This window comes from Hydractinia symbiolongicarpus, chromosome 2 (assembly GCF_029227915.1).
Source record: "Hydractinia symbiolongicarpus strain clone_291-10 chromosome 2, HSymV2.1, whole genome shotgun sequence".
Classification (NCBI taxonomy): domain Eukaryota; kingdom Metazoa; phylum Cnidaria; class Hydrozoa; order Anthoathecata; family Hydractiniidae; genus Hydractinia; species Hydractinia symbiolongicarpus.
Window position 1 is genome coordinate 28,982,793 of NC_079876.1, and position 26,445 is coordinate 29,009,237.

Sequence of the window (26,445 nt, forward strand, 5' to 3'; positions counted from 1 at the left end):
TCTGTTTAGCGTTTAGCATGAGAATAGGATTGATATCTCAGGCAGTTGTCTAGTAGGCTATCCTGGGTAAATAATTTCAATAATAATAATAATCAAAACGGCGATTTCAACACTTACCATGCCTATAAAAAAAACAAATTATTCTTTAACATTTAATACCTACTCATAGTTTAACCCTGCAGGTTTGTTTTCAGAAAATCTGTAAATGTTAATCACGAACAATTTTTGACAAACAATTTCCCTGGGCTCTTTGAGATTAAAGCGGTTTATCTTAAAGAGTTCTAGGGTCAAGAATGACATTTTGAGTCATTGGACAGAAGGTAAAAAGGTACTATTGTATTCGCGTAGATGTGCGTCCACGTTAGTGCCTGTAGAACTTTGGTAACTTAAAACGTCTTCTTGCCGTCAACTTAGGACACTGTCTTGACGAGTGAACTTGGCCAAGTTTAAAAAGTGAGTGTAAGATAGACGTGAGGATATCTTTGAAATTATTCACTCCACAAACTTTCACACAGTGTAGACAACAACTTTTACTTAGTCAAAAATTCTCATCCCCAGAGCTCTTTGAGGTTAAAACCTCGAAAGTAGAAACTACTTTCGAGTTTATCTTAAAGAGCTCTGGGATCGAGAATGCTAGTCCAACATGCAATATATTTTGCACAATAAAAGTAACACGTTTTTTATAAGAAACTGACTAGTCGCCTTCCAATTGAAAAACTTTTACTAGTTGTACCTTCCATACCTTCCTATACCTTCCATTAATCAAAAGCATTCGAAGGCCATTCAGGTATTATTGCCTGGTATAACAAGAAATTGGATGAATATTGAATAGGGTACCCTGGAAAATTGAAATTGATGACTTCAGCGAAACAAACATCGTTTTAAATGACGAACACAGGTACACCTTTTTATTTCTGTCTTATAAGAATCAAAGAAATGGCTGTAAACTAAATGCCTCAATTCTTTTAATTCGCTCGCCCTCTAAATTTTGCGCAACCGTGTTAATATCAACCTCGATCCCAGGGCCTGTAACGTTTTTTATTATCAAGATCATCTTTATGACAAAATACGCTAAAAGGGTTCTTGGTATCGAGCTTGCATAAAAGGGCCAATCTCGTTCTCTTTGTAATAATAGCCTGAACTGAAATTGTAATCGATAAGTAAAGCTCACCCATTTCCCATGTTATTTTCTCTATGATCGTGAAAAAAAGAAGGAGCCTTAGCAAATAAGTTCTTGGACATTCTCAACCCCAAAGCTCTTTGAGATAAAGTAGCACTACTTTCGAGCTTTCAATCTGAAAAAGCTCTGGGGACGAGAATGGTTCTCGGGCTACTTTAGGTCAAAGGGGGTTTACTGTATTTTTAATACATATTAACAAAAAAAGCCTTTTTGCTTCTACCATGACGTTGTCCATGAAAAGCATAAATAAAAGGACCATGGAGTCAGAGTTTCAAATAGTCGTCAGCCTGTGAAGAAGTCCGAGGGAATTTGCCTATAGTTATTCTCAGCGCTAACATTGTGCAGCTAGGCAGGCCTGCATACAATACTCAACCGCTTTAGAGAGCTGGTTAACATGCGAGAATATGCCAGTGCAGCTCAAGTCCGCACCCTGCTGCTGATCTCCCGTTTTTAACCACTGGGAATATTAATACGATGGTTCAGATGCCACTGTAGTAGCAAAATTATCATTATCCCCACGCCACATATTCCCGGCCCTTAATGATCTAAGCTCCACCATTAGTTTACGACGCTTAAGAACAAGCCGGATTAGAACTTTTGCGCTATGAATTATTAGTTCAACGATAAGGAATTATAAGGGTTTTTTTCACCAAAATAGTTTAATCACATGTTTTAAAGTTTATGCTTGCAAATAAGTCACACAGTAGACTCTCCTCTAGTCAAATGTTTCATTATTCCTATGCCCTTGACACAATAATATTTTAAAACCCACTAGACCTCGCGGTGAATCTATTTTTGGAATACTTTATTCTCAATTTTTGTTTTACTGATTGCTCTAAATTCTTAAAATTCTACTACGAAATTTTCTTACAGCTATATGTACTTACTAGAAGCTAGATATAAGACTGTATGATTACGCATTTACAAGAAGGGTCGTCGACCACGAGTTCTGTGCGCATTACAGGTAAAGTTCTATAGTATAACGGCTAGCCTGGATTTGTAAACATTTCTTAAAAACATAGTCGAGTTCTATTTAATCCACAGACAAACACTGATTGGCTATAACTACCTATGTTATCACATTCGAATGAAAACAATAATGGTAGAACGTTGAGGCGATCGCTTCATGTTTTCCAATGCAACAGCAACCAGAATAAAAATAGAACAGCACAACGGTTATCACACGAATTCGCCATGACTGCAAATGAAGGGTGCGAAATAATGGTTTTTCAGCCATCTTTTGAAGAATTTAAAAACTTCTCCCAATATATAAGTTACATGGAATCGAAAGGAGCTCATAAGGCTGGAGTAGCCAAGGTTAGTAGAGCTTTTTTCACGCTCGTTAAGGAAGTAACATATTGCTATAAAATAACCATTCAGCCAAGAAGGAATAAGTAGCCAATAATTAATTTCCAATCAGTCAGATTTCCACATCGTGTTGTCCAGGTTATTGGGTAAGAAATTTTAAAGGCTTCTGTCAGTCAGGGGAAACTGCTAAATATACAGGATCCTGTAGTCATGTAATATTTACCGAAATTGACAAAAGAAATCAGAAACTGGATCTTCACGTTGTCAGGCAATGTGTTTGATTTTGTTCTGTATAATACCCCTTGCAGAACAACTTTCATTTGCCATACCATACCACCTCCTCCTCACATCAACAAATTTATTTTCTGGTTTATTTGATCCAAAAGAAAATGTATTTGCGAAGATCATTTCAGTTAATTCTTAAAATATTAAACGTTAAACAATAGCAGAAAATTAAAATCTTTCACATACGAGCGCCATTTCCACAAATATAGACCGTGAATGCAGGATCTTGTGTTGAGTGGTTTTTTCTAATTTAAATACTCTAGAACCACCTTTGTGGTCCCTTCTGGAAACAATTGACAGCACATAAAATATCAATCACTGAGTGGCAAAATTGCTGGTAGCATTTACCGAAGTTGCCATAAGAAACATCCATTTGATGTTTATGAAAAAAAGATAACCTACAATAAAATTTAAAAGAATTCTCTGGTTCTTTCTTTGGTTACAGATTTTATCTGCATTCTGAATTTTGTTGTTTTTTGAAGGCCGCTTTAACAGTACCTAGAAACAGGGCTATAAATAGATTTAAGTGATGCAGATACTGTTTGTGCCATACATGGCGCATAGCCAAAATAATAAAGTCAAAATAGATTTTTTTCTGTAATTTTTGGAATCAATTTCAGGAAATACTTTAATTTTTATTATTTGTGCCTTATGCTTCCATAAGCATATGTAGAAAATAAGATCAAAAATAGAGTAAAGCATTCAGGTTTTTCAAAAGTAAGTTGTAAAACTTGTGAAATGAACTTTCTGAGTTTCTGAAAATTAGTAACAAACCTACAAAACTTTTCGATCAATACTATAGTTGAATTGAAGGGCTAAGAAGTTGTTTTAATTTGTTGTTCTTATCTTTAAATCTTTTTTGAACGCTAGAAATTTAAAGTTTAAAGAACAACGACGAAGAATCTCCTTACATTAAATAATTTTATATTTATTTCTTGATCTATTCTGCTAACGTCTTATGTTTTTATTTATTTAATTAAAAATTCACAAAGTATTTAATAAAGATCGCAAAGGTACAGCATTTAAGATTACAATGTATAGTTCGCGATAGATTGTGATGTTCTCGATACTCCAAATTTGTGATTGCATGACATGCTGTCCACAATGTTAGGTGTCCTGATTCACTACTGTATCCCTTTTCTAAAAAGGTAATATTTCCTGCTTAACTTCCCATTTCACACTACTGCACATTTAGTTGATTTGTATTATAAAAACATCCATAAAATAACTCAGGTGTGCGATCATATAATTCAAGTATATTTCTAATAAATAGTTCTAGCTAATAATTCCAAAAATGATTTAATTTATTGTTAACAAATAAAATTTAAATATTTTTTCAGCTATTAGAGATAATGAAGTTAAAACTGAGAGACTCGCTAAAACACGCCAGAGCGCACTTTAAAATTTCTTGCTGTGCGATGTTTGCATGATTACATAGTATTATTTTTTTTCCTGGTGAGGCCTGTAAGTGTAAAAAAGCCCTAGAGATGAGTTGAAGTTCTAGGTTGTTTTTTGGAAACAAATATAATTTTGGTGACTCTGTGATAAAAATCAAACTGACAGACTAATTTTTACTAATACTCTGCAATGTGAACATAACATATATTTTTAATAGTGGCCAAATGTAATGGTTTAACCTGCTTTTGTAGATAAAGTTTTTAAAATTCTTACAAGACATGTACAATTCACATCTTATTTTTGTTCTGATACGTAGTTGTTGATGTTGTTTCTTTATGCCTAGGTTATACCTCCAAAGGAATGGTGTCCTGTCAGAAGGTACAATATGAAGCGAATTGGTGAAATTAAAATTGAAACGCCTGTTTCGCAAACAGTCACTGGACAACAAGGTATTTTTGAGATTTAACCTTAAGAAATTTTCCTCTTTAAAAAAATGCTTGTTAAATGTGTTCCTCTCTGTCAGGTATTGACTTTAAAAATTAGGTACAAATTGTGTGTGTCATTCAGCACATATATCAAATATCACATATCTAAATATTTAATTTCTGCAAAGGACTAATTGAACAATTAAAAATCCCTGGACACTATAAAAGCAATTTTGGGTATACAACAAGAATTCTGTTTGATTCTGATGTCTTGTTGTATAATTGACATTTGGATATTTATATGTGGTCCTTATCTTTATGTTTTTGTTTGTATAGCTTTGGTTTTGTCATTGCAAAAAAGGCAGCAAATTGTTTTTGTAGTGTCAAATTATTCTGTCCACTTTGGCAAGTTTGATATTGGTTTTACGTGTAATTGAGACCTGAAAACAGCATGCCCAATTCTATTTCAGGCCTGTATGGAATGTGTGTATCGAGTTTGATTTCACATGCTAGAATGACAAGACTGAGATTGTGTGCAAAAAGATATTGACTGCATTGTTGTGTATATATTGATTTCTTAATCCATGGGCCATTTTTTGTCCTGTTGCCGTCATGCGTACACTTTTCACATGTTTCTTATAGGTTTATTTCAATTATTTAATGTGCAGAAGAAATCAATAAAAGTTAAAGACTTTAAAGAATTAGCAGAAAGTCCTAGGTATGTTATTATTTGACAAGTTTTAAATATAAATACAATTTAAATAATCTATACACAACAAGTTTTACAACCAAGGTGATAAAATAATTCTGTTATAAACCCTAATTAAAGAATGTTATGTAAAACATATTACATATGTGAAGTGTCATAATTATTTTGGATCACCGCTAATTATAGTTTACACAAAAGGTTTGTTTCTGTGATTCATGATGGATGTGTAATTGTATGTAACTATAATTATCTTTAATTTATTGTTGTGCAAAGTATTTTTGATTAGGAAATAAACCAGCTGATAACAATATGATTGTTTATTTTTTTGACCACAAAATAGACATAATGACCTTGAGCACTGATTTATCTTTTGTTATCAACCTTATTTATTGCTAAAAGAGTATTATTATGCTATATAGTATTTTTACCAGGAGATTGAAATAAAATACAAAATCTGAAAAAACTGGGAAAAAGATTTAATAAGGTCAAAGTTTTGTCCATTTTAAGGCTTGTTCCTTTTTTTGGAAGACAAATCACCTTTTCCAACAAGGATTGAAGCTATGCACCTGTTGTTAAAACATCATGCGGTCTGTTTGGTTTAAAAGAATAAACAAATTTTGACGCTATACAAATGCAAATTGGTGTACATAACACACAGTTCTTAAATTTATCTTATTTATTCCCTTTGATATGCCACAGCGATTTTGAAAATATTGTTAAAAAATGGATAAAATATTTGAAATCCTCACCAAATATTAAAGAAAGTGTAAAATTTTCAAAATGATGCTGAAAATAAGTACCCTGCTACAACAGTTTATTTAATTATGCTATATTTGATCTTTGTTTGAAAGTAAGACTCGTAAAAGAAACACATATGCTGATTATAACTATACTTAATTATAGATGAAGAAAAAAATTATAATGCAAAATTTTTTTAAAAATATGAAAATTGGTACTGCTATCAAAGAGGGTCCGGCAAAGGGGGTCCTAGTGCATTTATAGCTCCTATTTGAGCTACGAAAGTTGTGCAAGCACAGCAATCAACCAACTAGACAACCACCCAAGATATCAATCATATTCTCGTGCTGAGCACTCAGAAAGGATATACTCACACTTCTATAGTCTCTGGCATGACTCGACCAGGGTTTGAACCTAAGACCTTCTTCACTGGAAGCGAACACTCTATCATAAGGCTACCAGTCGGTTATAGAAACTGAATGCCAGGTCTTAACCTCCAATATCAATATGACAACAAGTTACTAGCAATCTCTTTCCTGCAAACTCCACCACTTTCCACCTTTAAAGCTATACTTTACTTCATTTCATTTTGAACATATACAGAAAATTTATACCATATTTACTTAAATAAATACATTTGTGGCACCTTATTAAGTATACTTATTGAAGGGAGGCTCTCGTTTAAGCGCCACTTAGAATATTCTACATAATAATTTCAATATAAAAGTTTACTCTTTTTAAAATAATAAATATAAAATGATTCATTAAACAGTTATTGGTTATAAGTTAATTTAGGGATCGTCTCAAAATGTTTGTATGTTTTTTTCGTATAATCATACAAACGCTACGAAGTACTTCGTTTCGTGAAACGAATGTCATACGAAGTGCTTCGTTTAAAATAACGAACATATATTCATAGGGTCATTCTACACAATCTACGGCGATCTTTTTGCTTTATATGATCTTGTTTTCATGATTTTTAAACGATCTACGGCGATCTTTTCATTTTCTACGATCCCGTTTTCATGATTCTTAAACGATCTACGATGATCCTTCCGTTTTCTACGATCCTGTTTTCATGATTTTTAAACGATCTACCGCGATCTCTTAGCTTTTACGATGCCGTTTTCATGATTTTTAAACGATCTACAACGATCTTTTTGTTTTCTACGATCCTGTTTTCATGATTTTTAAACTATCTACGGCGATCATTTCGTTTTCTACGATCTCGTTTTCATGATTTTTTAACGATCTACGGCGATCTTTTTCGCTTTCTATGATCCCGTTTTCATGATGTTTAAATGATCTACAGAGATGTTTTTGCTTTCTACGGTGCCGTGGAGACGATCCCTAAAGACCTTAGATAATAAATCCAATTAAAATAAATGAAGTTTGTATAACGAAACAAACTTTATATTTGTTGAAAAAATTTCAATATAAAACTATAAATAATAGTCCAATTATAATAAACGAACTTCGTATAAGCAAATTTTTATACAAACTTCTTTAAAAATGATACGAACTACATACGAACTTTATTTTAAATGATACAAACTTTATACGAACTTGTAATTTTGATGATTTGAAAAAGTTTGTTTTAAAAATAAAATGATACGAAAGATTTAATAAATCGATACGAATTTTTTTATACGAATTATACGAACTACGTACGAACATTTTGAGACGGTTCCTTATAGTGTTGTAATAACTCCCTTGCATGGTGTTTACATTGTACACTGGTTACACACAATTTACCCTTTTTTTAAAAATTAAACATTACTTATTCCAGAATTCATTAATACTGATAATACTTGTAAATACTGTATTTTTTGGTCTTCATTTAAACGTTTAAAAAGTTGTTCTATTTTAATACAGAGTTCGTATTAACATCTTTATGCAAAAATAAAAATAATAAAGGTAGTTTTGCTGCATTAAAACGCGGTTGTATTGAGCTTAAACAAGACTGTATTTGGTCGTAAAATCATCAAAACACAACCAGATGAAACTGAAACAACACCATATCTCAACGTAAATTTGGGGGCAAAAAACTTTTTTTTAATTCTCACAGATCAATTTTTGTTAAGATTATATAAGTGATTAAAAACCTTATATATATTTTTAGGTACAAACCTCCTGATGGTGATTTAGACAAAATTGAACGTAAATTCTGGAAAAACATTACATTTAACCCTGCAATATATGGTGCAGATATCCCTGGAAGTATATATGATAAAGGAGTGAAATATTGGAACATTAATCATTTAAACACTATACTGGATACATTGAATACAGACAGTAAAGTTAAAATTCTTGGTGTAAACACAGCATACTTATATTTTGGCATGTGGAAAACCACATTTCCTTGGCATACAGAAGATATGGATTTGTATAGTATAAATTATTTGCACTTTGGTGCTCCCAAATCTTGGTAAGTCACAGACCATGAAACACATGTTTTCCTTTCATTCAATATAGTTATTAGGTCAGGAATAAAGTTGCTTTTATTATGTCATAATTCACAGAATGGCATTACTTTGCTTTTGAACTTTTTTTACTTTTTAATAAAAAAAATTGATTAGAGATATTATATGCATGCACCTTAAAATAAATTGAAAAAAATTTTCTTGTGTGACAGCGCTAAAAAAATTTTTAGCCTAGAATTTAAAATGGCCAATTAACTCACTTTTTTCGGCTGTCAAAAACTCAACATTATTACCAAAACTCTAAGTTCTTTTTAAACACCATATGAATGTGTTGTAAAAGCAAGAGTCTTTAATTAAACTTTGTACCAACTTATTTTTCTAATAATATAATGTCAATTCTTTCACTCAGTATAGTAATTTCATTCAGTAATTTGCATCTAAGATATGGGTGTAAAATATCTACAAAGGTTTATTTGCCATGATTTTGATTCATGTCAAACTCCATTATCTTCTCCTTTGTATTAAACTGCAAATAAATTGTTTGCATACATTTTCGTTACTGCAACTTAAGTTTATTTTTTTACATGAAATATATTATTTTATGCTCTGGCTACAGTATCCCCCAATGTTAAAGGGAAAAAAAATATTTTATTTTTATTTATTTTTCAAATAAATAAAAAACGCAGAAATATTTAATTCGACCATTGGCAAGAAAAATAGCGTTTTTCACATTTTAATTTACCCACAAGTGATATGAAACTTTAAATCACCCAGTAGAAGCTGGTTTTAAATATTGATTATTTAGTTGCTCAGGATTTTTGTGGTTATAGACTTTATGCTCTGCCTTATAGCTATTCTGTTGATAGACAATGTGTTCATTTTGTAGCGTAGATTCTGAAAGTGTTTTTGGCTTTCATGGAAGGCACTATTAGCTGCCAGTCAACTTCACCATTTTTTTTTTGTATCCTGACGGTCGAATGTCAAAGTTTGTCAGGCATTGAATAGTTGTTATTTTAACCCTATTCGATCCTGGGTTTTTCAAAACATACTATGACCAGGGGATCCCCCCTCAATAACTTTTCATGGGGTTGTTCAAATTGAATCAAACTTGGCACACTTATAGTACGTCATAAAAGAAACAAAATGGCAGCAATAAATTTTTTCTTGCGTCAGAACATTTTCTGCGACGTCAGAAGCTTGAAATTTGTTAAAAATGTCACTATCTACTTAAAATTTAATTACTTTTGTTCCAGAGCGAATTTTTGCATTCTGTGTGAAGTTTCTGAAAGCTAAATAAAAGTTATTTAACATATTTTCCGGTTTTTACGTAGATCGATAAAAAAGTGCCAAAAATCGCCCAAAAATCAAGTTTTTTCCGATATTCAGGTAAAATCCAACAAAATAGGGAAATCGGATTAATCACATGTCTAAATTATAAGCAATAATTCTTCTTAATAAAAGAAAGTTGTGTTGCAAGTTTCAAGTTCTAAGAATAGTTCTAACAGGAGTTATTAAATTTTCCCCATTATTAGGATTTCATAGAGATTTTTAGGATTAGTTTTGAGTAATGGCCAATATCAAAGCTTCTGAAAGGTATGGGACCTAAAATTTGGAATGCAGGTGTCTAATAGATAAATATTAAAACTCAGTAAGTTTCATAGCCATATAACATAGCAATAAGGAGTTATTAAAAAAAAATCGTCAGGTGGGTGAAATCCCCCCCCCCCCCCTCATTCCCTGGATCGAATAGGGTTAGGCAATGATTTAAGTGATTTCTTGTTAACCATCTGATTTATGCAAATTTTAAATGCATGCAGTATCCAGCTTATGTTGTTTTCCTTTAATTTTAGTCAATAAAATATAGATAAAACACATTGCTATTCAACTTTTTTTGTAAAAATAAAAATTAGGCAATAGATTAAACATCTTGTTTTTATTAATTTAACAGGTATGCTGTGCCGCCCGAGCATGGAAAGCGATTAGAAACTTTAGCAAAAGGTTTGAAGATTGTACTGAGATTATTCCTTAAACTAACAAATTCAAACTAATAAATAAATAGTTTGAGTTGACTAAAATATAACACATTATGTATTTAGGCTTCTTTTCTGGCAGTTTTCAAGACTGTTCGGAATTCATGCGGCATAAAATGACGATGATTTCACCACATGTGCTGCGCAAGTTTTCCATACCTGTAAATAAAGTAAGTTAGATATGTAAATAAATAAATAAATTTACAGCTCACTTGAAAACATTGAATATCCATCATTCTTTAGAGATATACTTTGAAAACCCTGAAACAATTCCCAAAAACGTTTCTGTTTAGTAATTATGAGTATTTATTTTTTTATCTTGAAACAAATTATAGCAAAAAACTTATCAGCCAAAAATGAAGACAAAAATTTCGGATACTCTAAAAGTGTTCAGAAATTTTCTGGATACTTGTCAATCAAAAATGTATAATTTTAGAAAACATAAATTTGGTAATATTTTCTTCTCTAGATCACGCAATATGAAGGTGAATTTATGATTACCTTTCCATTTGGGTATCATTCGGGCTACAATCATGGCTTTAATTGTGCTGAATCTACAAATTTTGCATCACATCGGTGGATTGAATTTGGAAAGAAAGCAAAGCATGTATGTATTTTATTTTTGTTTTTCTTTCATCGTTTGTGTAATAACTTTATGTTCTGTTTTTACTTTATGACATGAGAATTGGATTTTTAAACTTTATGCAGAACTTTATTTCTAAGAAAATTAGTAATAATTTTTTTTAACTGTTTCAAATATCTTCAATACTGTTTTTGGGTAAAATGTTTTTAAGCATTTAATTCTTTTGTTTTAATCTTCTTCAGTGCGAATGCATCGGTGATTCAGTAAAGATTGATATGGACATATTCATACAGAAATACCAAGTAAATACATTCTTGTTCTTGTTCTATAATTACCATAGGTTCTCAAAAAAACAATTACACTATTTCAGAACACATATTACATATATATCTATGTCACAGGTCTTAGTTAGAGAGTTAGCACTCGTGGCTCACAAAACTCCTCCATTGTACTCAAAGCAACTTAGTTCCCTATGAAAAAATGAACAAGGACGTGGAGACAGTATAGTCTTGAAGTTTGTATATTTTTTACTCCATTTGCATTATTTAGCCAGAGGAATGGAAAATTTTGCAGCAAGAAAGAAGGCAAGAAAAACAAGTCGACTCACATAATAAAAGAAAAACGGCTCGTGCAAACTATTCTTCAGATTCAAAGGATACAGAAGAAAGTGAAGTAGAGTCTTCTGAGGTTGAGAGCAACGATACTGAAGATGAGAGTGATGACGATGACGTTGATGATGAAAATGAGGTTGAAATAAAAGATGATAGTGATGAAGGTAAATTTCCAATTCCTAACAAAACTAGTCCTTTTTGTTTTTACGTGCTAACTTTGAGCGCAAGAAGAAACTACATAATTCTAAAATATAAAGAGAGACGAAGTTGTTTTGAATAATTTTTTATTAAAGCTTTTGGTTTTATTCGCGGTCATCATCAGTAAATACAACATATATTAAAATATGAGTTTATATACAGCAAGTTATAAATAAACTAACCAAATATGGTAATAAATATTCAATGCACCCGAAATCCCTGTGTTTTTAATATTGTTTCTAACTTTATAAGCAGTGAGGTTTTATTTGGTTATATCAGAGTGCCAAAGAAAAAGTGCAATGCCAATGGGCAACGCAGCCCCTTCAATTTTACATAGATAACTGCATAGTACTAATAAAGATTTACAATATAATTATAATATATTTGTAAAAAAATGTTGATGGAAAGCTTACTCTCTATTTTTAAGAGCAGTACAGAATTCAAGTCATTGTGATTTTTTGGGGTGTCTGAGTTTGTAAGTCTGGCATATATACTATCTCATCCAAATTATGCTGGATACAGTGTCCTAAATCAAAACAAAGAGTTGTAACTTTTGAGTATAGAGAAACACATAATTCTATTCAAAACCCTGCTTTTTCCTAACAAGACCCTTCAAACATTATCTCTGTGCAATGCCATGGCCTACTTCTGTGAAATGTGCAGCTATCTGCGGCCACTTGAGTAAACATGCAACAAGATACACCTCTGTTTAAAATAATCTTTTAGGTGTTCTTATATTTTATAAAATTTTCTTACTTGTAAGTATATCAAGTTGCAAATGTTATGTTTGTTATGCTTTGGATTTCTCACCCGAAAAAAATAAAAGGTATACCACTCTGCAATTTCTCATTTATTGCTTAGTCGACACAATTTGACATAATTTATTTGAGGTTAAGTAAGTTGTTTAGTAGTAGTGACTAACTCTGTTTTCCAATATAGAATCCACAGAGGAAGAAGGGGACGATACAAACAATGAAGCAAGTAATGGTGTGAAAGAAACAACAAAGAAATCAACTATTCCAAAAAAAAGGTGGGTTAACGTTTACAAGTTGTTATTAAATTGGAGAATTTTAAAAGAAACAAAAACTTTGTCTTAATTAACTTTGATAGTCTTTAGATAGACCTAAAATGGGATTTCAAACCACAATTTGCGAAATGTCTGAAAATTAGTACAGCATTAAAAAATATATTACTATAAACAAACAGGTCAGACAAATAAATGTCATTCCCCTTTTTTTATTCTCAGGATAAAGGTATGTTTGCTTGAACTACCAGATTGGGGTTGATGGTGAAAGATAAATTAATAAATCGCTTAAAAATTAAAATAAAACTGTAAATTTTATAAACTATATGTAGCATTTTTAGTAAATGTTTTTGTAAATAAATAAATAGAGCAATATATTTATTTCAGGTTTTGTTACTCCTTTAGCTATTTAAATCAACTGGTTACAGTTAAAAAAAAAAGTCTATGATAAAAGCCATCTCCACATAATTTTATAGTTATGCTATGAACATATAAATTGCAGGGCCTAAATAAATTCTTTTTGCAGAACATTTTTGTAATTTAAAGAAATACAGGTTAATGAATCAAAGGCTTTTTTTTAAAAAAGAAATGCAGTTCGAATATTTTTCAAAGAAGACTGATAATGGAAAAGTGTTTTATAATTATCTTTACAGCGACAGATGTATCAAAACAAGCATGTTAAAGTAAAATACATCCTTTGACAATTTATCCTCTTATGGATTTATTTTCGCAATATGCTGGAACCTAATTTTGTGTAGGGTAAAAATCTCAAAAAAAAATTTATTCTTATTATTCATGATAAGTTTAGTATTATGCAAGGTACAAATTTTTATTAGACAAAATATTTGCTAATTTTTGGATTTTTATCTTTGTGGATGAGGAAAAATAATGCAATATGAAATGTGCAAGCTTTTATATAATTAAGGTATATAAAAAAAAATCCCAGCCATTTACTTTTCCTGGCTTGAAAAGATCATATATTTTTTTTAACGAATAATTATAATAAAATCATTTTAACAACTCAAATACACTCTTAATGTATCAGGCCCCAAATTAGATGTTCAATATATATAAAATTTGATTACCACACCTGGTTAGCCAAAATTTTTATCTTGTCATTTTTTTTTTAATTTACCAATTTTTTTTCATGTTCGTTTTTAATGTCTAAATTTTTTCAAAAACAAATATAATAAATGGCTGCATGACAGCAACAAAATGATTGTAAAGTCATTTAAAAAGTGACTAGTCGCTGGAAAATCCCTTTACATGTGGTATTAAGTGGTACATATGTGGTATAAGGATAGGGAATTTACATCACAGCTTCTTGTCTACCTTCTGCTTCCGTTAGCAAAGTATTTAACAAATGCCATGGTCCAGTATAGTTTATATATAGAATGATATATTGCTATATTTGGTCTGGAACCTTGTATTATGCATTGATTTAATCAGATAACTAACCAGGACGATAGATACACAATAGCTATAATCGCACAAGCTTCGGTTGGTAACGTGTAATGAATAATTAAATTTTCCTGCATCTGATTTTAAATATTCTTAGGACATTAACTGTCATGTAAGTTTAAATCCAGCTTTTTTAAAAAAATATTTTTTATTTTACGTATTTGTATGGCAAATTTTGTTCTTATTCCTTACTGTAGTGTCAAATCACAAAATTTACTTTCCAGTACTAAAAGATGTGCCTTCCAGGCTTACTAAAGAAAATTCCCTGCTGATTAATAATGTCAATAGTGCAGGCAAGTAAATTTGGAAGTGAAAAAGAAAGCGAGAGATCTCCATGTGCTATAAGCTGGCTAGCTAGGGAAAAATGCTCAAAATAGATAATAACATGTGAAATTTTTTAAAAAAAACAAGAGAGCAAAATTTCATTCTTTCTAAATATATATCCCTTAGTATCTGCTTTAAATTCAGTCACAGCGTAAATTAAAGGCATACTTAAATACGGAGTAACTATAGAATACCCCCGTAAAAAAATTAAAACTATGTAACTCAGCAACGCAACAACTCACCTACTCAGCAATACAACAACGTAGATGCTCAGCTACGCAGCAACGCATCTATTCAGCAATACAGCAACGTAGATGCTCAGCTACGCAGCAACGCATCTATTCAGCAATACAGCAACGTAGATGCTCAGCTATGCAGCTACTCAGCAACTCAGCTACGCAGCAATGCAGCTACTCAGAAAAATAATTGAAAATGGTTTTAGATAGTTAAGAGGGATCTGAGCAAAAGCTTCGTTTTTAAAATTAAACCAGTTTAAAAAAACATATAACATGTAAATGTTTTCTAATAACTAAAAATATTAAATGAATAAAGAAACTATTTAAAGAACAAAAATTTGTCATTATGAATGTATACACTATGAGGCTAAACTATAAAATCATGAAAGCGAAGTTGTTATATTGCGAAATGTTAAGTGTAACAAACCAATTTGGTATGTTTGTTGATATTTTACTTTAGTTTCACTGTCCAACTGTGTGTTAATCTAGAAATAGTGATCTTTGCGTAGCTGCGTTGCTGCAGCTATATTTGTTAGTTTATTTTTTTTATTATTGCGTTGCAGAGTTTATAGTCTTAATTTTTTTACGGGGTGTATTATATAGTTAGCCTTAAATACTCCATGTCTCCACCACCATGTTTGATTAGTTAAAATAATAAATGCAATACCAGACAGGTCCAGAGCTACTTTCGAGGTTTATCTTAAGGGGAGCAGAATATCTTTAAAAGATATTTAATAGTAATGCTTTATATGATGCATTCAGAGATTTGTGGATGCTACTGCTTTTGAGGAAAAGATTATGCATGAGTGCATTGCTAATTATTTCATTTTGCTTTGCAAACTATCTTGTCATGTTTCTGCAAATTTTAAAAAAAGGGTAAAATGAGTTTACAAAGGTGAAATTAGATTTTGTATGATAAAAATATTAAAATTTTCCAAATTTACCATGATTGACAAAAATAGCAAAGTGAGAATTTGCGATGTTTCTAAACATAACAGAGATAGCAGTAGTATGGATACCCTTCATTGTTGTTATGGTAAGTAGATTTGCTTCAAGAATCTTTTTAGGTTAAAATTAATTTCTTAAAATTCATAAATAAAATAAATAGTGATGCAGCAAGTAAATATGAAACCAACCAAATGAGAAGGATTTGAACCTTAAGCCAGGCATAATCACTGTTGTCAGGAAATAACTTCTATCTCGCATATTAACTTTTGATATTGCAAAAATTTTAATTTCTTAGAATTTCCTTGAATTTAGACAACTTAGAAAAATTTTTAACTTCCCTGTCTACCGGCATATGCATGATATGTATCTTAATGAAGTCTTGTTTTTTTAAAAAAATAAAGCTAGTAATAGATTAGTAAGTTTTGTGCAGTCTAAAAACCACTCCATCAAAATTTTGCCGTTGTCACGGTTAGCCTTGATTCACATCGTAGATTCAGAGAAGACCATATTAAATTACTGGGCTACTGTGATTTCTGAACTAAATTTTGATATTTCAGTATATTGTGGGGACAAGGTGCGGAAATCCTATATACTCTCCACCGTACTTACTTTTCCTTTCCTTATTTAATGAGGAAATGGGCTTTACACCTTCAGTTTCTGATTATATTTTTCAGCAACAAAAATATTAGCAACACTAAACGCAGGAGTTTGAGACAGAGAAAGCTTCAAAGATCTAAACGACATCCCATCCACAGAAAACGTAAAACATCTGTTGAAGAGACGATCGAAGAAGAGGAAGAAGAAGAAAGTGAACGCAAAACCAACACACAACATAACAAGGGTATTTAATTTCTGCTTCAATATTCTTTGAAAAAATTTCTTATCTCCTAAATTTTTATTCAGTATTTATTATCTTGGAAACCACAGTAGCACCTCTTCATTGCAAATTAGTGTGAAAGTGATTTTTTTTATTTATGAGGTCCCTGAATGTCGAATGGGAGCAGATGGAGGGGCAGATAAAGGATTAGTTTGTGGTTAATGAAGCACTTAATAGAACGACTACCCTACTACTGTCTCGTTTATCCATTTTATTGAAAAATATAAAATTTAGTTGTAATTTTTTTCAAGTGTTGTAAATATTTTTACACTTTTAAATGTGTTTAAATTATTCAGAAAGTGTAGAAAATAAGTTTTCGTGTTAAGCAGCAAAAAAGTTTTGGGGTATTATACATGTACCCAGAGAAAAGAAATAAAGCAGAAATTTTTCATTTTAGGATCATCACCACTTGCATTTGTTCTTGGTGATGTTTGGTCACACACAGATCCTGCGAAGAGCAAGGAGAACTTACTCAACAAAATATTATCAGAAACAGAAACAAAGTGTTCAATATGTGTTTACTTTAGTCAATCTGATGTAAGTAGTCTTGTGGTAGAGCGTTCACTTCCAGTGCGAGAGGTCTTGGGTTCAAACCCCAGCCGAGTCATGCAAGAGACTATAAAAGTGAAAATCTATCCTTTCTGCCTAGTGCTCAGCATGAGAATAGGATTGATATCTTAGGTGGTTGTCTAGTTGAGCGATTGCTGTGCTTGCACGACTTTCTTAGCTCAATAAGAGCTTTAAATACACTAGGACTTCCTTCGCAGAACCTTCGTTGATAGCAGTACCAATAGGAACTGGAGAGGTCATCCTGGGTAAATAATTTTTAATAATAATAATAATAATAATAATCCAGGTTAATTTCTTTCGGCTGGTATTGTTATTTCCTTTTTGTAAGTGGTTTAAACCCTGACGAAGTTTAACTTTGTTGCCAAAAATTTCGCAGAAGGAAAATTTTGAGATTTTGTGTTTTTTTTTTTCTAAAAGCCATGAAATAACGGGGTTTTTGTGAACGAAATTTTATTCTGCGAAATTCTAATTTTTTCTAACTGCATATCAAAATTTTATCATGAAATCCACTGTTTGAAATACATGTTAATGATAAATATTGATATTTTTTTTTATTATCTTTAAAGATTAAGAGGTTTTTTTTCTTAAACCACGAAATTTTCTGTCCACAGTAAAGTAACAATAACAATTAATGCTTCTCTTTCTCAAATAAGGCTTTCTTACGATCAACCAGACCTCAGATTGAAGAGAATGTTCGATATATTTTGATATGAGATTGCTAGGTTTTGTAGTTGCTAAAAAGTTAAAAGGTCCTTTTTTCTGACAGGCTAAACTATAGTCTTATGGCCACAAATGAACTCGCTTATTGATAGATTTTTAGAATAAAAACTATCCTCAAATTATCTAGTCAATCACCATTTACCTTTGTATTATATATATCAGGTGTATCAAATCAAATCAAAAATCAAAATAATTTAACAATATGTATATATACATTTTAAATGCACAAGGCTTGATTAATTCTGGCGAGATGTTTTTACTTTAAATTTTTGGTTTTATACAGGCTGAATACCTTCATACTGGTACAACTGTGAAACCTGAACAAAATAAAAGGCGGTCTCTCAGTGCACTGAAAGTCGGGAAGCGTCTTGTGACTGAACTGTGTTTTGCAGATGATCACTCTGAAGAAACTGCTATGGAAACTGCGTTTAATTTGATGTTTGGTGAAGAGAAGGAAGAAGAGTTGCATTTGTTGATTTGTGCATCGTGTCATCTAGCAGTTCATAGCAGTATGTAGATTTCACTTAAGTTGTTCCTATTGTTTATGTTGTTCCTACGGCTGCTATTTTTGTTGTTGTTTTGTTTTTGTCGACGTTGTTGTTGTTGTTTTGTTTCTGTTGACGTTGTTGTTGTCGTTGTTTTGTTTCTGTTGACGTTGTTGTTGTTGTTGTTGTTTCTGTTGACGTTGTTGTCGTGTTGTTGTTGTTGTTTTGTTTCTGTTGACGTTATTGACGTTGTTATTGTTGTTTTGTTTTTGTCGACGTTGTTTTTGTTTCTGTTGACGTTGTTGTTGTTGTTTTGTTTCTGTCGACGTTGTTGTTGTTGTTGTTTTTCTGTTGACGTTGTTCTTGTTTAGTTTCTGTCGATGTTGCAGTTGTCTTCGTAGTGGTGATTGCCACAGGTGTTTTTGTTGATATATTTTCTTTATTAATTATTTTTTTCTTTCAGCTTGCTATGGTGTGCCAGTTTATGAGCGTTCAACAAAATGGTTTTGTGACAAGTGTCAACATCTAAAGCAGCAAAAACCTTCCATAGTAAGAACTAACACAGAATTACCGAAAACTGATTCCGTAAAAACAATTGAAAGCGAAACAGAAGAGGAAGAGATAATAGACACAGAGGAGGAGAGTGTAGATATTGAACTTGAGAATGCTTCAGTAAACGATATAAAATGCTGTTTGTGTTGCATTCGTGGTGGAGCGTTAAAGCAAACTACAGAAGGGACTTGGTGTCACGTGGTATGTGCGATCGCACTTCCAGAAGTTACTTTTGAAAACAAGAAGCTGAGAGGACCTATCAATGCAAGTAAACTGAATCCAGCGAGAAAAAAATTAGTGAGTGTTTTCTGCGTGCTCTGAACATGAGATATAAATAAAGAAGATTTATATCCCTATGCTCTGTAGTACCGTTTCGTTTTAACTAAGCTTCCAACTAAGAATCTTTAACCTTCAATTGATGTCCCCGGTATTCTGTTTTCATGTCCCGGTATTCTGTTTTCATGTCCGGGTATTCTGTTTTCATGTCCCGGTATTCTGTTTTCATGTCCTGGTATTCTGTTTCATGTCCTGGTATTCTGTGTTAAACACATTTTTTTTGGTTTTACACTGATTATTATACAGAATTAAAATTTTAAACTTAAAAAAAAATAAAAGTATAGTAACAAATAAAGATAAATTCTACAAAGGCTATTTTCGGCCATTTTACAAAATTGTCAAAAACCATCAACTCCGAAGTTACTTTTCGGATGCATGGGTTAAGTAAACTATTCACACTTTAGAACACATTTCCTATACGGAATAATCTACATCAACGCCCCAAAATTTCCTTTCGTGGGTCCTAAGTCCACTGTAAAGTCCACTTAAAAAGCGAACAAGTTCAATTTGCATAACTGTAGAATAAAAACAGCTTATATAACCACTTATGGGGACGGACTTTGAAATTTGCCAGCTTTTCCTATATATTTTGTGTCTCTATGTTTGGAAAACCGAGTGTAACATTTCTAAATATTTTCGAGGTAAGCCATTTAGGCTCTAACAACTGCGTGGCAAGCAAAGTGAAGTTTGGGTTTTTTAGTCCATTTCTGTCGTTAGTACTTTTTGAATAAACAGTTCCTTATCTTGCTTTTAGAATTGTATATATTGTAGCGAAAATGTGAAGTTTAATCAAGACAGAGGTGTGTGTGTCCAGTGCAAGTGTGGCAAATGCGCTTCGCCCTTCCACGTGACGTGCGCTTTTCATCACGGCATTCCGCTGTATTTCGGAGACTGGCCTGTTTTGATAGAGACGCTTTGTCCGAAACACATTAAACGGAAAACGCAACAGGTTAGGATATTTTGTAGGAGAGTAAAGATTTTCCCAACCGTTTAAGATTATATACAATACAGTATTGCTGCTTCCCTCTCTTAATAAGATTTTATTTTGTGCAGAATGAAAAAAGGGTGCTACCTGAAGTTGCTACAAACGATGTTGTTTTAGCGAAACACAAAAATGGAAGGTATTCCCATGTTGTATTTTTGTCAGCCATTTTGAATATTTAGAAGTAGCAGTGGAGTTACTTTTTCGAGTTGTCTCCTCAAAACTTCTCAAATCTCCTCCATAATTTTAACAACTATTTCCTCAAATCTCCTCGATTTTAGTTCTGTGGAAACATGGAAATCTCCACAAATATTCTTAATGTCCCTGATAACACATTAAAATCTTCTCATATCTCTTCAATTTTTTCATAAAAAATAACATATTCTCAAAAAGCTGAAAATTCGCATCAGGAGTCCTCAATTCTGCTCAAATTTGACTCTATAAGGGGTGTCAATTCTTTACAAAAAATTTCCTTTTTCTTGTCTCCCTGCCTGTCTGTTTGTTTGTGTTTTGCTCAATTTTTCTTTTATTATTACGGATTTTATTTCTTTCTATGTTATTTTGGATATTTCTTTACTTTTAGATATTACAAGGGCCGTGTGTTGGAGGTCACGCAAACATTGTTTTATAAAGTAGTATTCGAAGATAAATCGTTTTGTTTCGATCTACCGCCAGATGATATCCAGGTTAATAACTTTTATTTAGTACAGTATTTTTAATAGCTGTTAAATCAGCGTATTCTGAACGGCTACTGACCAGTTTTGAATTTGTACTGTGAAATATGAACGTAATTTTTGGTGTCATTTTACGTAAAACGATAAAAACGAAAGTTTACAGAAGCCCATGTTTATAATAAATATTAAAAACGTACTATCCCTATTATCCCTGTTTGTCACTTTTTTAAGCTGTTATTTTGTTTTTTGTTATATAAACAAACAAATTATTGAATCATCATAATTACTAAACCAGCTATCACTTAAAATTTTATGTAGGGAATAGATGCTCGTACAAATGTTGTACCCGATGGTGAACTTGTTCAAATACTTTGGCCTGACTCTATAACTTACCGTGCTGAAGTGACAGGACATTGGTACGAAGCTATGTGTCAGGTGCGTGGCTGAAAATCTGATTAGTTTATATAAATTATGCTAATTTATAATAATTTTGGTAATTTATTATTTTTGGTAAGACTTTATGGGAATGATATTTTAAGCTGGATTTCCACTATAAAAAATAATTTATTTTATTGACTTTTTTAATGTATTTCTTTCTATTTTAAACTTTCTTCACCTTTGCAAACAAGAACAAGAAAAGGTGAATTGATTTAAACGAAAAATATATTGACTAGGTTTCAGAAATCACAATTTTTGATGAAGTGTAAATGCAGCTTTAGCCATGTAAATTTGATGAAGTGGAAATGCAGCCTTAGCCATGTAAATTTGATGAAGTGTAAATGCAGCCTTAGCCATGTAAATTTGATGAAGTGTAAATGCAGTTTTAGCCATGTAAATTTGATGAAGTGTAAATGCAGTTTTAGCCATGTAAATTTGATAATTTATTCACGTGAATTGCGATATTTAGTGCATGTAAATAAATATATGCATCTTGCGAAAATGATGAAACTGTACTTTTTCCTTATATGGACATTTGTTTATTTTAGGTTCGATTTGAAGATGGTTCGATACTAAATGTGAAACGCTCAGATTTGTATTTGCAGGATGAAGAAATTCCGAAAAAAATCAAAACTAAATTGGTAAGAGTAGTTTTTAAGGCGGAATAAGAAATACAACGCAATCTACTGTCGTTTTAATAAGCGGTTTCAAAAATAATTTTTCTTCTGTTAAGTACGAAATATCTGAATTTGATGGTGTGTCGAAGGTCAAATTTGTCCAATTATGTTAACGGATTTTCTTGGTTGATCTGTAGATGCTGGCTGGCGGAAACAGCGGCACAGCCAGTTAAAAATAATATTGTTTATTTTTCATCAATATGTTTTATATTTTGTTCGTGTGAAGGAGTAAAACTTTTTGGTATCATCCCAGTTCAGTTTCAGTTTTACATTAACCAAATTTTTTCAGACCAACATTATAGCAATGTGTGAACATTGAGTGGATACTGTTGGTTTAAAACACAGATCAATAGTGCGTCAACAGCCCTGGGTTTATTAAGAAAAATACATTCGCGCAATTGCTTAGCCCAGAAAGAACTTGCAGATTGTCTTGTAGAAACAATTTGTAAACATGGTATATCACACGGCACCAAATTCCTAGATGTTGAAGCATGCATCGTATTTGTTATCTTCTGTTTTTCTTCTAGTCATATGCATCCGAAACAGCAAACAAATTGTACCTACCCGATAGTTTACGAAATCGTCCGAAACGTCCCCGTGTTGGTACACGTAAATGTGCGAGTGCACACAAAAAATTGTAACGTTAATTATGCATAGTATATTCCGTTTTATCTTTGAACGGGAATTTATCGATAGTTTATCGGTAATTTATCCAAATTTTTCGGTAATGCAAATGTTTAGCCATGTGGTAATTTGCAACAGGGCGTAGTTAACTTGTGGCTTACGAAACGTTTAAGTAACTCTGACGTGAATTAGTTAAGTAGCTTTGTTGTGTTTTTGTTTTGCGATTAAAATTCTTATCAAGGCCTGTACTGTTTCAGTACTTGCTACCACAATTCAGTGTTGATGTGAAAAAGTCAGTGTGAAACTGTATACATTAAAATTTTGTCCATAAAAGCGTTTAAATTTGAAGTATAATTCCGATAGGGGTCAGCGAAAGAAACAACGACGTTAGCCGAGGGCTGCAATGGCCAGGGTCAACAAAGTACATTTATTGTTAGCAACGGTATTTTTAAAAAATTTACTAGTATTACTCGTTATTACTAGCTTCCGAAAAATAGTCGCACCATTTAAGAAACTTAAAGCGTTTACTGCATCCCTGGGTGTCTTTTAAGCACCATACTATTAGGAAACATTTAGTTTTGGCTAATTTTAGGCGCGTTTGACATTACGACTTTTTTCATTGGCTGTATCACATTAAATTTATAGTTTATAAGTGTTAGAATCAGTTTGACGTGTTCAAACTACCATCAGTTTGACATGTTCAAATTACATTGTTAAAGTGTATGTTTATTGTTTTTAAATTTGTTGATGTTGTAAATAAATGCTGTTTATTTATTGAAAAAATAAATTTTCCTGTTTTTGGATTTTCTTTATTATTAAGTTCTATCTCCCATTACTCACTGAAAATGTAAAACTTTGAAGAGTTGCAAAAACAAAGAACTCCTGGTTAATAATTTTTCTAACATACCTCTGGCTATTTTGTCTCTGGTATAAAATTAAACCGCTACATGCATCATGGATTGTCCAGCTGTATGAACATTTATGCACACAACCAGAAATGATTACACAGGGATTCAATGCTGCAAGAAATACTAAGGCTTTCAAAAACGCTCAGAAAAAGTGGAAAATTCTTTTAGATGTTAAAAAATAAAGAAGGTTTTCGAAATTGTTTTTTGGCTTATCCCATAATTTTCTTCGGGTGATTTTTTTTTGTCACACATGACTAAAATTTCCACCAGCTACGTTTGGACAAAATTTTTCGTCGGAAAACATTTTCGTCACCTTCGAAAGATTTCGTCACTTTTGTCCGGCATTTTTTTGTCCCATTAGGAAACTCGGGAAACATGTAGTAAATTGGCGTGTGGCGTTCATCCTTGTTCTTTTATGAAAAAATAAATATTCTTAGTACCCACAGTGTTTTAACTCCCTGTAGATAATTCGAATTTATGAATCGATCATCTGTTTGGTTTCGGAGCCCTAGGAGAGGTTGAAAAAAAATGCTCTTCTTGGAAAAATTATTTTGGAATTAGAATACTTTTATAATTTTTTTATCGCGGTGGAGAAAATTGAACTTTTCAAAAGCAAAAAACTCAACTAAAATGAAGGGAGGGTGTTCAAATGTTCAAATAGCACAGTTTACTTTTAAGGAGAACAAAAAGTAATTGTTGAATTTTTCAAGGCATTGCCTGCCTGGCCAAAGAGATAAAAAACAAAACAATAACTAAAATAAAAGAGATAAAAAAATAAAATTTTACTCTTTTACGTTTCAGATAAATAGTGTTACAATTTTTTCTAAACAATTGAAGATTAAGTTCTGCTAGTTAAAATATTTTGGTCCAAATACCTGTTTCTTATTCTTCTATATGTTTAGATGGTATATACACGTTGGCTTCCAAATTTATATATCAAATATATTATAAAATATATTATAAAAATGTTGTTACATACAATATACTTAAACTTGTTTTCATGTAAAAAAAATAAAAAATGTTTTAATGTTGAAACTGTTTGTTTTTTTAATTTAGCCATAAAAACATAAAATTTTAGCAATATTAAAGTTAAAGCTCATTGTGATGGTCAACATTTTCTTCATCATATTCAAGTTCATAAAATAGTTGTCCACCTTTTAACTCCTTAAATGCTAATAATTTTTTTATATCATTTTGTAATGTCAATGGTGATGTAGAGGGAGACGCATATCGAACCACATTACCATGTTGATTCAAAAGATATTTACAAAAGTTCCAGCTCGGTTCTGTTCCCATGGTTTCTTGTTTTAACCATTTGTATATCGGATGAGCATGTTCTCCAACAGTTTTTACTTTGCTGAACATTGGGAAATTAACATTATAGTTTTGCTCTGCAAATTTTATTATATATTTATTCTTCTTTGGTTCCTGTTTCCCAAATTGGTTACAAGGAAAAGCAAGTACATTAAATTCGGAGTGATCATATGTTTTCTGCAAATCAACCAACTCTCGATAATGATCATCTGTAAATCCACATTCGCTTGCTACATTTACAATCAGCAAAACCTAAAAAGAAAATTATCAAAAAATAATATTCCACATTGCAAAGGTACCATAAGTAGACATCTCACATTACACGTGGGGAATCATGTGTGGAATCTATAGCATATATCAGCCAGGAAAATCATCCTAATTAAGCTGTATAGCTTAATTTGGAGATCTCCTAAATAAGCTGTATTATACAGCTTAATTAGGTGACATACATCTAAATTATGAGGTAAAAAAAGTTTTTCACTGATTTCTCAAAAAAGGTAAATTTTAGCAGAATCACCGCTGCAGCTCTTTCATCATCACTTTGACCACTATATTATAAAAGAAGAACGGTATTTCCAGCACCACAGGTTCAAAAGGTATGGACTATAAACAATGGTTCATTGTTAGCGATAGTCTATTTAAGCTGTACTGCATCTTAGTTAGATGAGATGTGCATATTTTACATGGCTAGCCTTACAAATATCGAGGGATATACCCTGTCTATTATTTCCAGGAGGGGCCATGGCGTAGATGGAGAGTCCTAGAGTATTTAATGCTCATTTGAGCTACGCAGACCCAATTAGAGCCCGCGCTCTACTAGACAACTCCAGGCAACATCCAACGGCCCACACAGTGTGCCATCTTCCCAATTTCCCTCACATGGCTTGGGTTAACCCGGGGCTATGGTAACATTCACTCGCCCATGCTGAATCGCCGTCAAGAGGAATCGAACCCCGGTCTCCCGCACAGAGTACGAGAGCTATAACCACTAATCTACGGCGCGCCACAATCCTTAAATAGGATGTCACGTCACGTGATACATCCTATTTAAGCGGATATTTTTAAAAACTTTAAATTTAGCGGATCTCCGGGGTGCTACGAATCAAGCTGACATCTAAATTAAGCTGTACAGCTTAATTAAGAGGATTTCCCTGACTGTTCATTATTTTCTATGATACAGCTAGCTAGCTATTCGTTTTTTACCTACCTTGCCTATAAATTTTTTCATGCTGACTTCCTCTCCTGTTGATATATCAAACGCATTGAAGTCATAGAAAGGTGATGCTGAACATTTTAAAAAAAGAAAAATGCAAGAAAGTAAGATTTTATTGTAATCCATTCCTTCTTCTCACACCTTACACCAGGTTAAAAAACCTAACTAGTTTAAGAAACAAAAAAGTTACTATG

General features: G+C 32.0%; 2 protein-coding genes across 2 annotated transcripts; one reads left to right on the forward strand and one right to left on the reverse strand.

Annotated features, from left to right (window-relative positions):
* Nucleotides 1–2,216: 2,216 nt before the first annotated feature.
* On the forward strand, nt 2,217–23,619 carry LOC130630547 (lysine-specific demethylase 4A-like). Its single transcript, XM_057444077.1, has 20 exons — nt 2,217–2,497; nt 4,515–4,620; nt 5,239–5,314; nt 8,166–8,471; nt 10,415–10,464; nt 10,563–10,666; nt 10,966–11,103; nt 11,322–11,381; nt 11,629–11,854; nt 12,828–12,918; nt 16,556–16,722; nt 17,156–17,295; nt 18,332–18,557; nt 18,997–19,382; nt 20,176–20,370; nt 20,475–20,542; nt 20,987–21,089; nt 21,396–21,512; nt 22,064–22,156; nt 22,720–23,619. Exons 1-20 carry the CDS (start codon nt 2,252–2,254, stop codon nt 22,831–22,833), a joined length of 3,012 nt encoding a protein of 1,003 aa, XP_057300060.1. The 5' UTR covers nt 2,217–2,251; the 3' UTR covers nt 22,834–23,619.
* An 872-nt stretch (nt 23,620–24,491) lies between these two features.
* LOC130630549 (glutathione peroxidase 7-like) lies at nt 24,492–26,424 on the reverse strand. The gene is made up of 2 exons (XM_057444079.1): nt 26,246–26,424; nt 24,492–25,290 (listed from the first exon to the last, which is right to left on the reverse strand). The coding sequence occupies exons 1-2, from the start codon at nt 26,375–26,377 to the stop codon at nt 24,814–24,816; spliced, it is 609 nt and encodes a 202-aa protein (XP_057300062.1). The 5' UTR covers nt 26,378–26,424; the 3' UTR covers nt 24,492–24,813.
* Between the last annotated feature and the right edge of the window lie 21 nt (nt 26,425–26,445).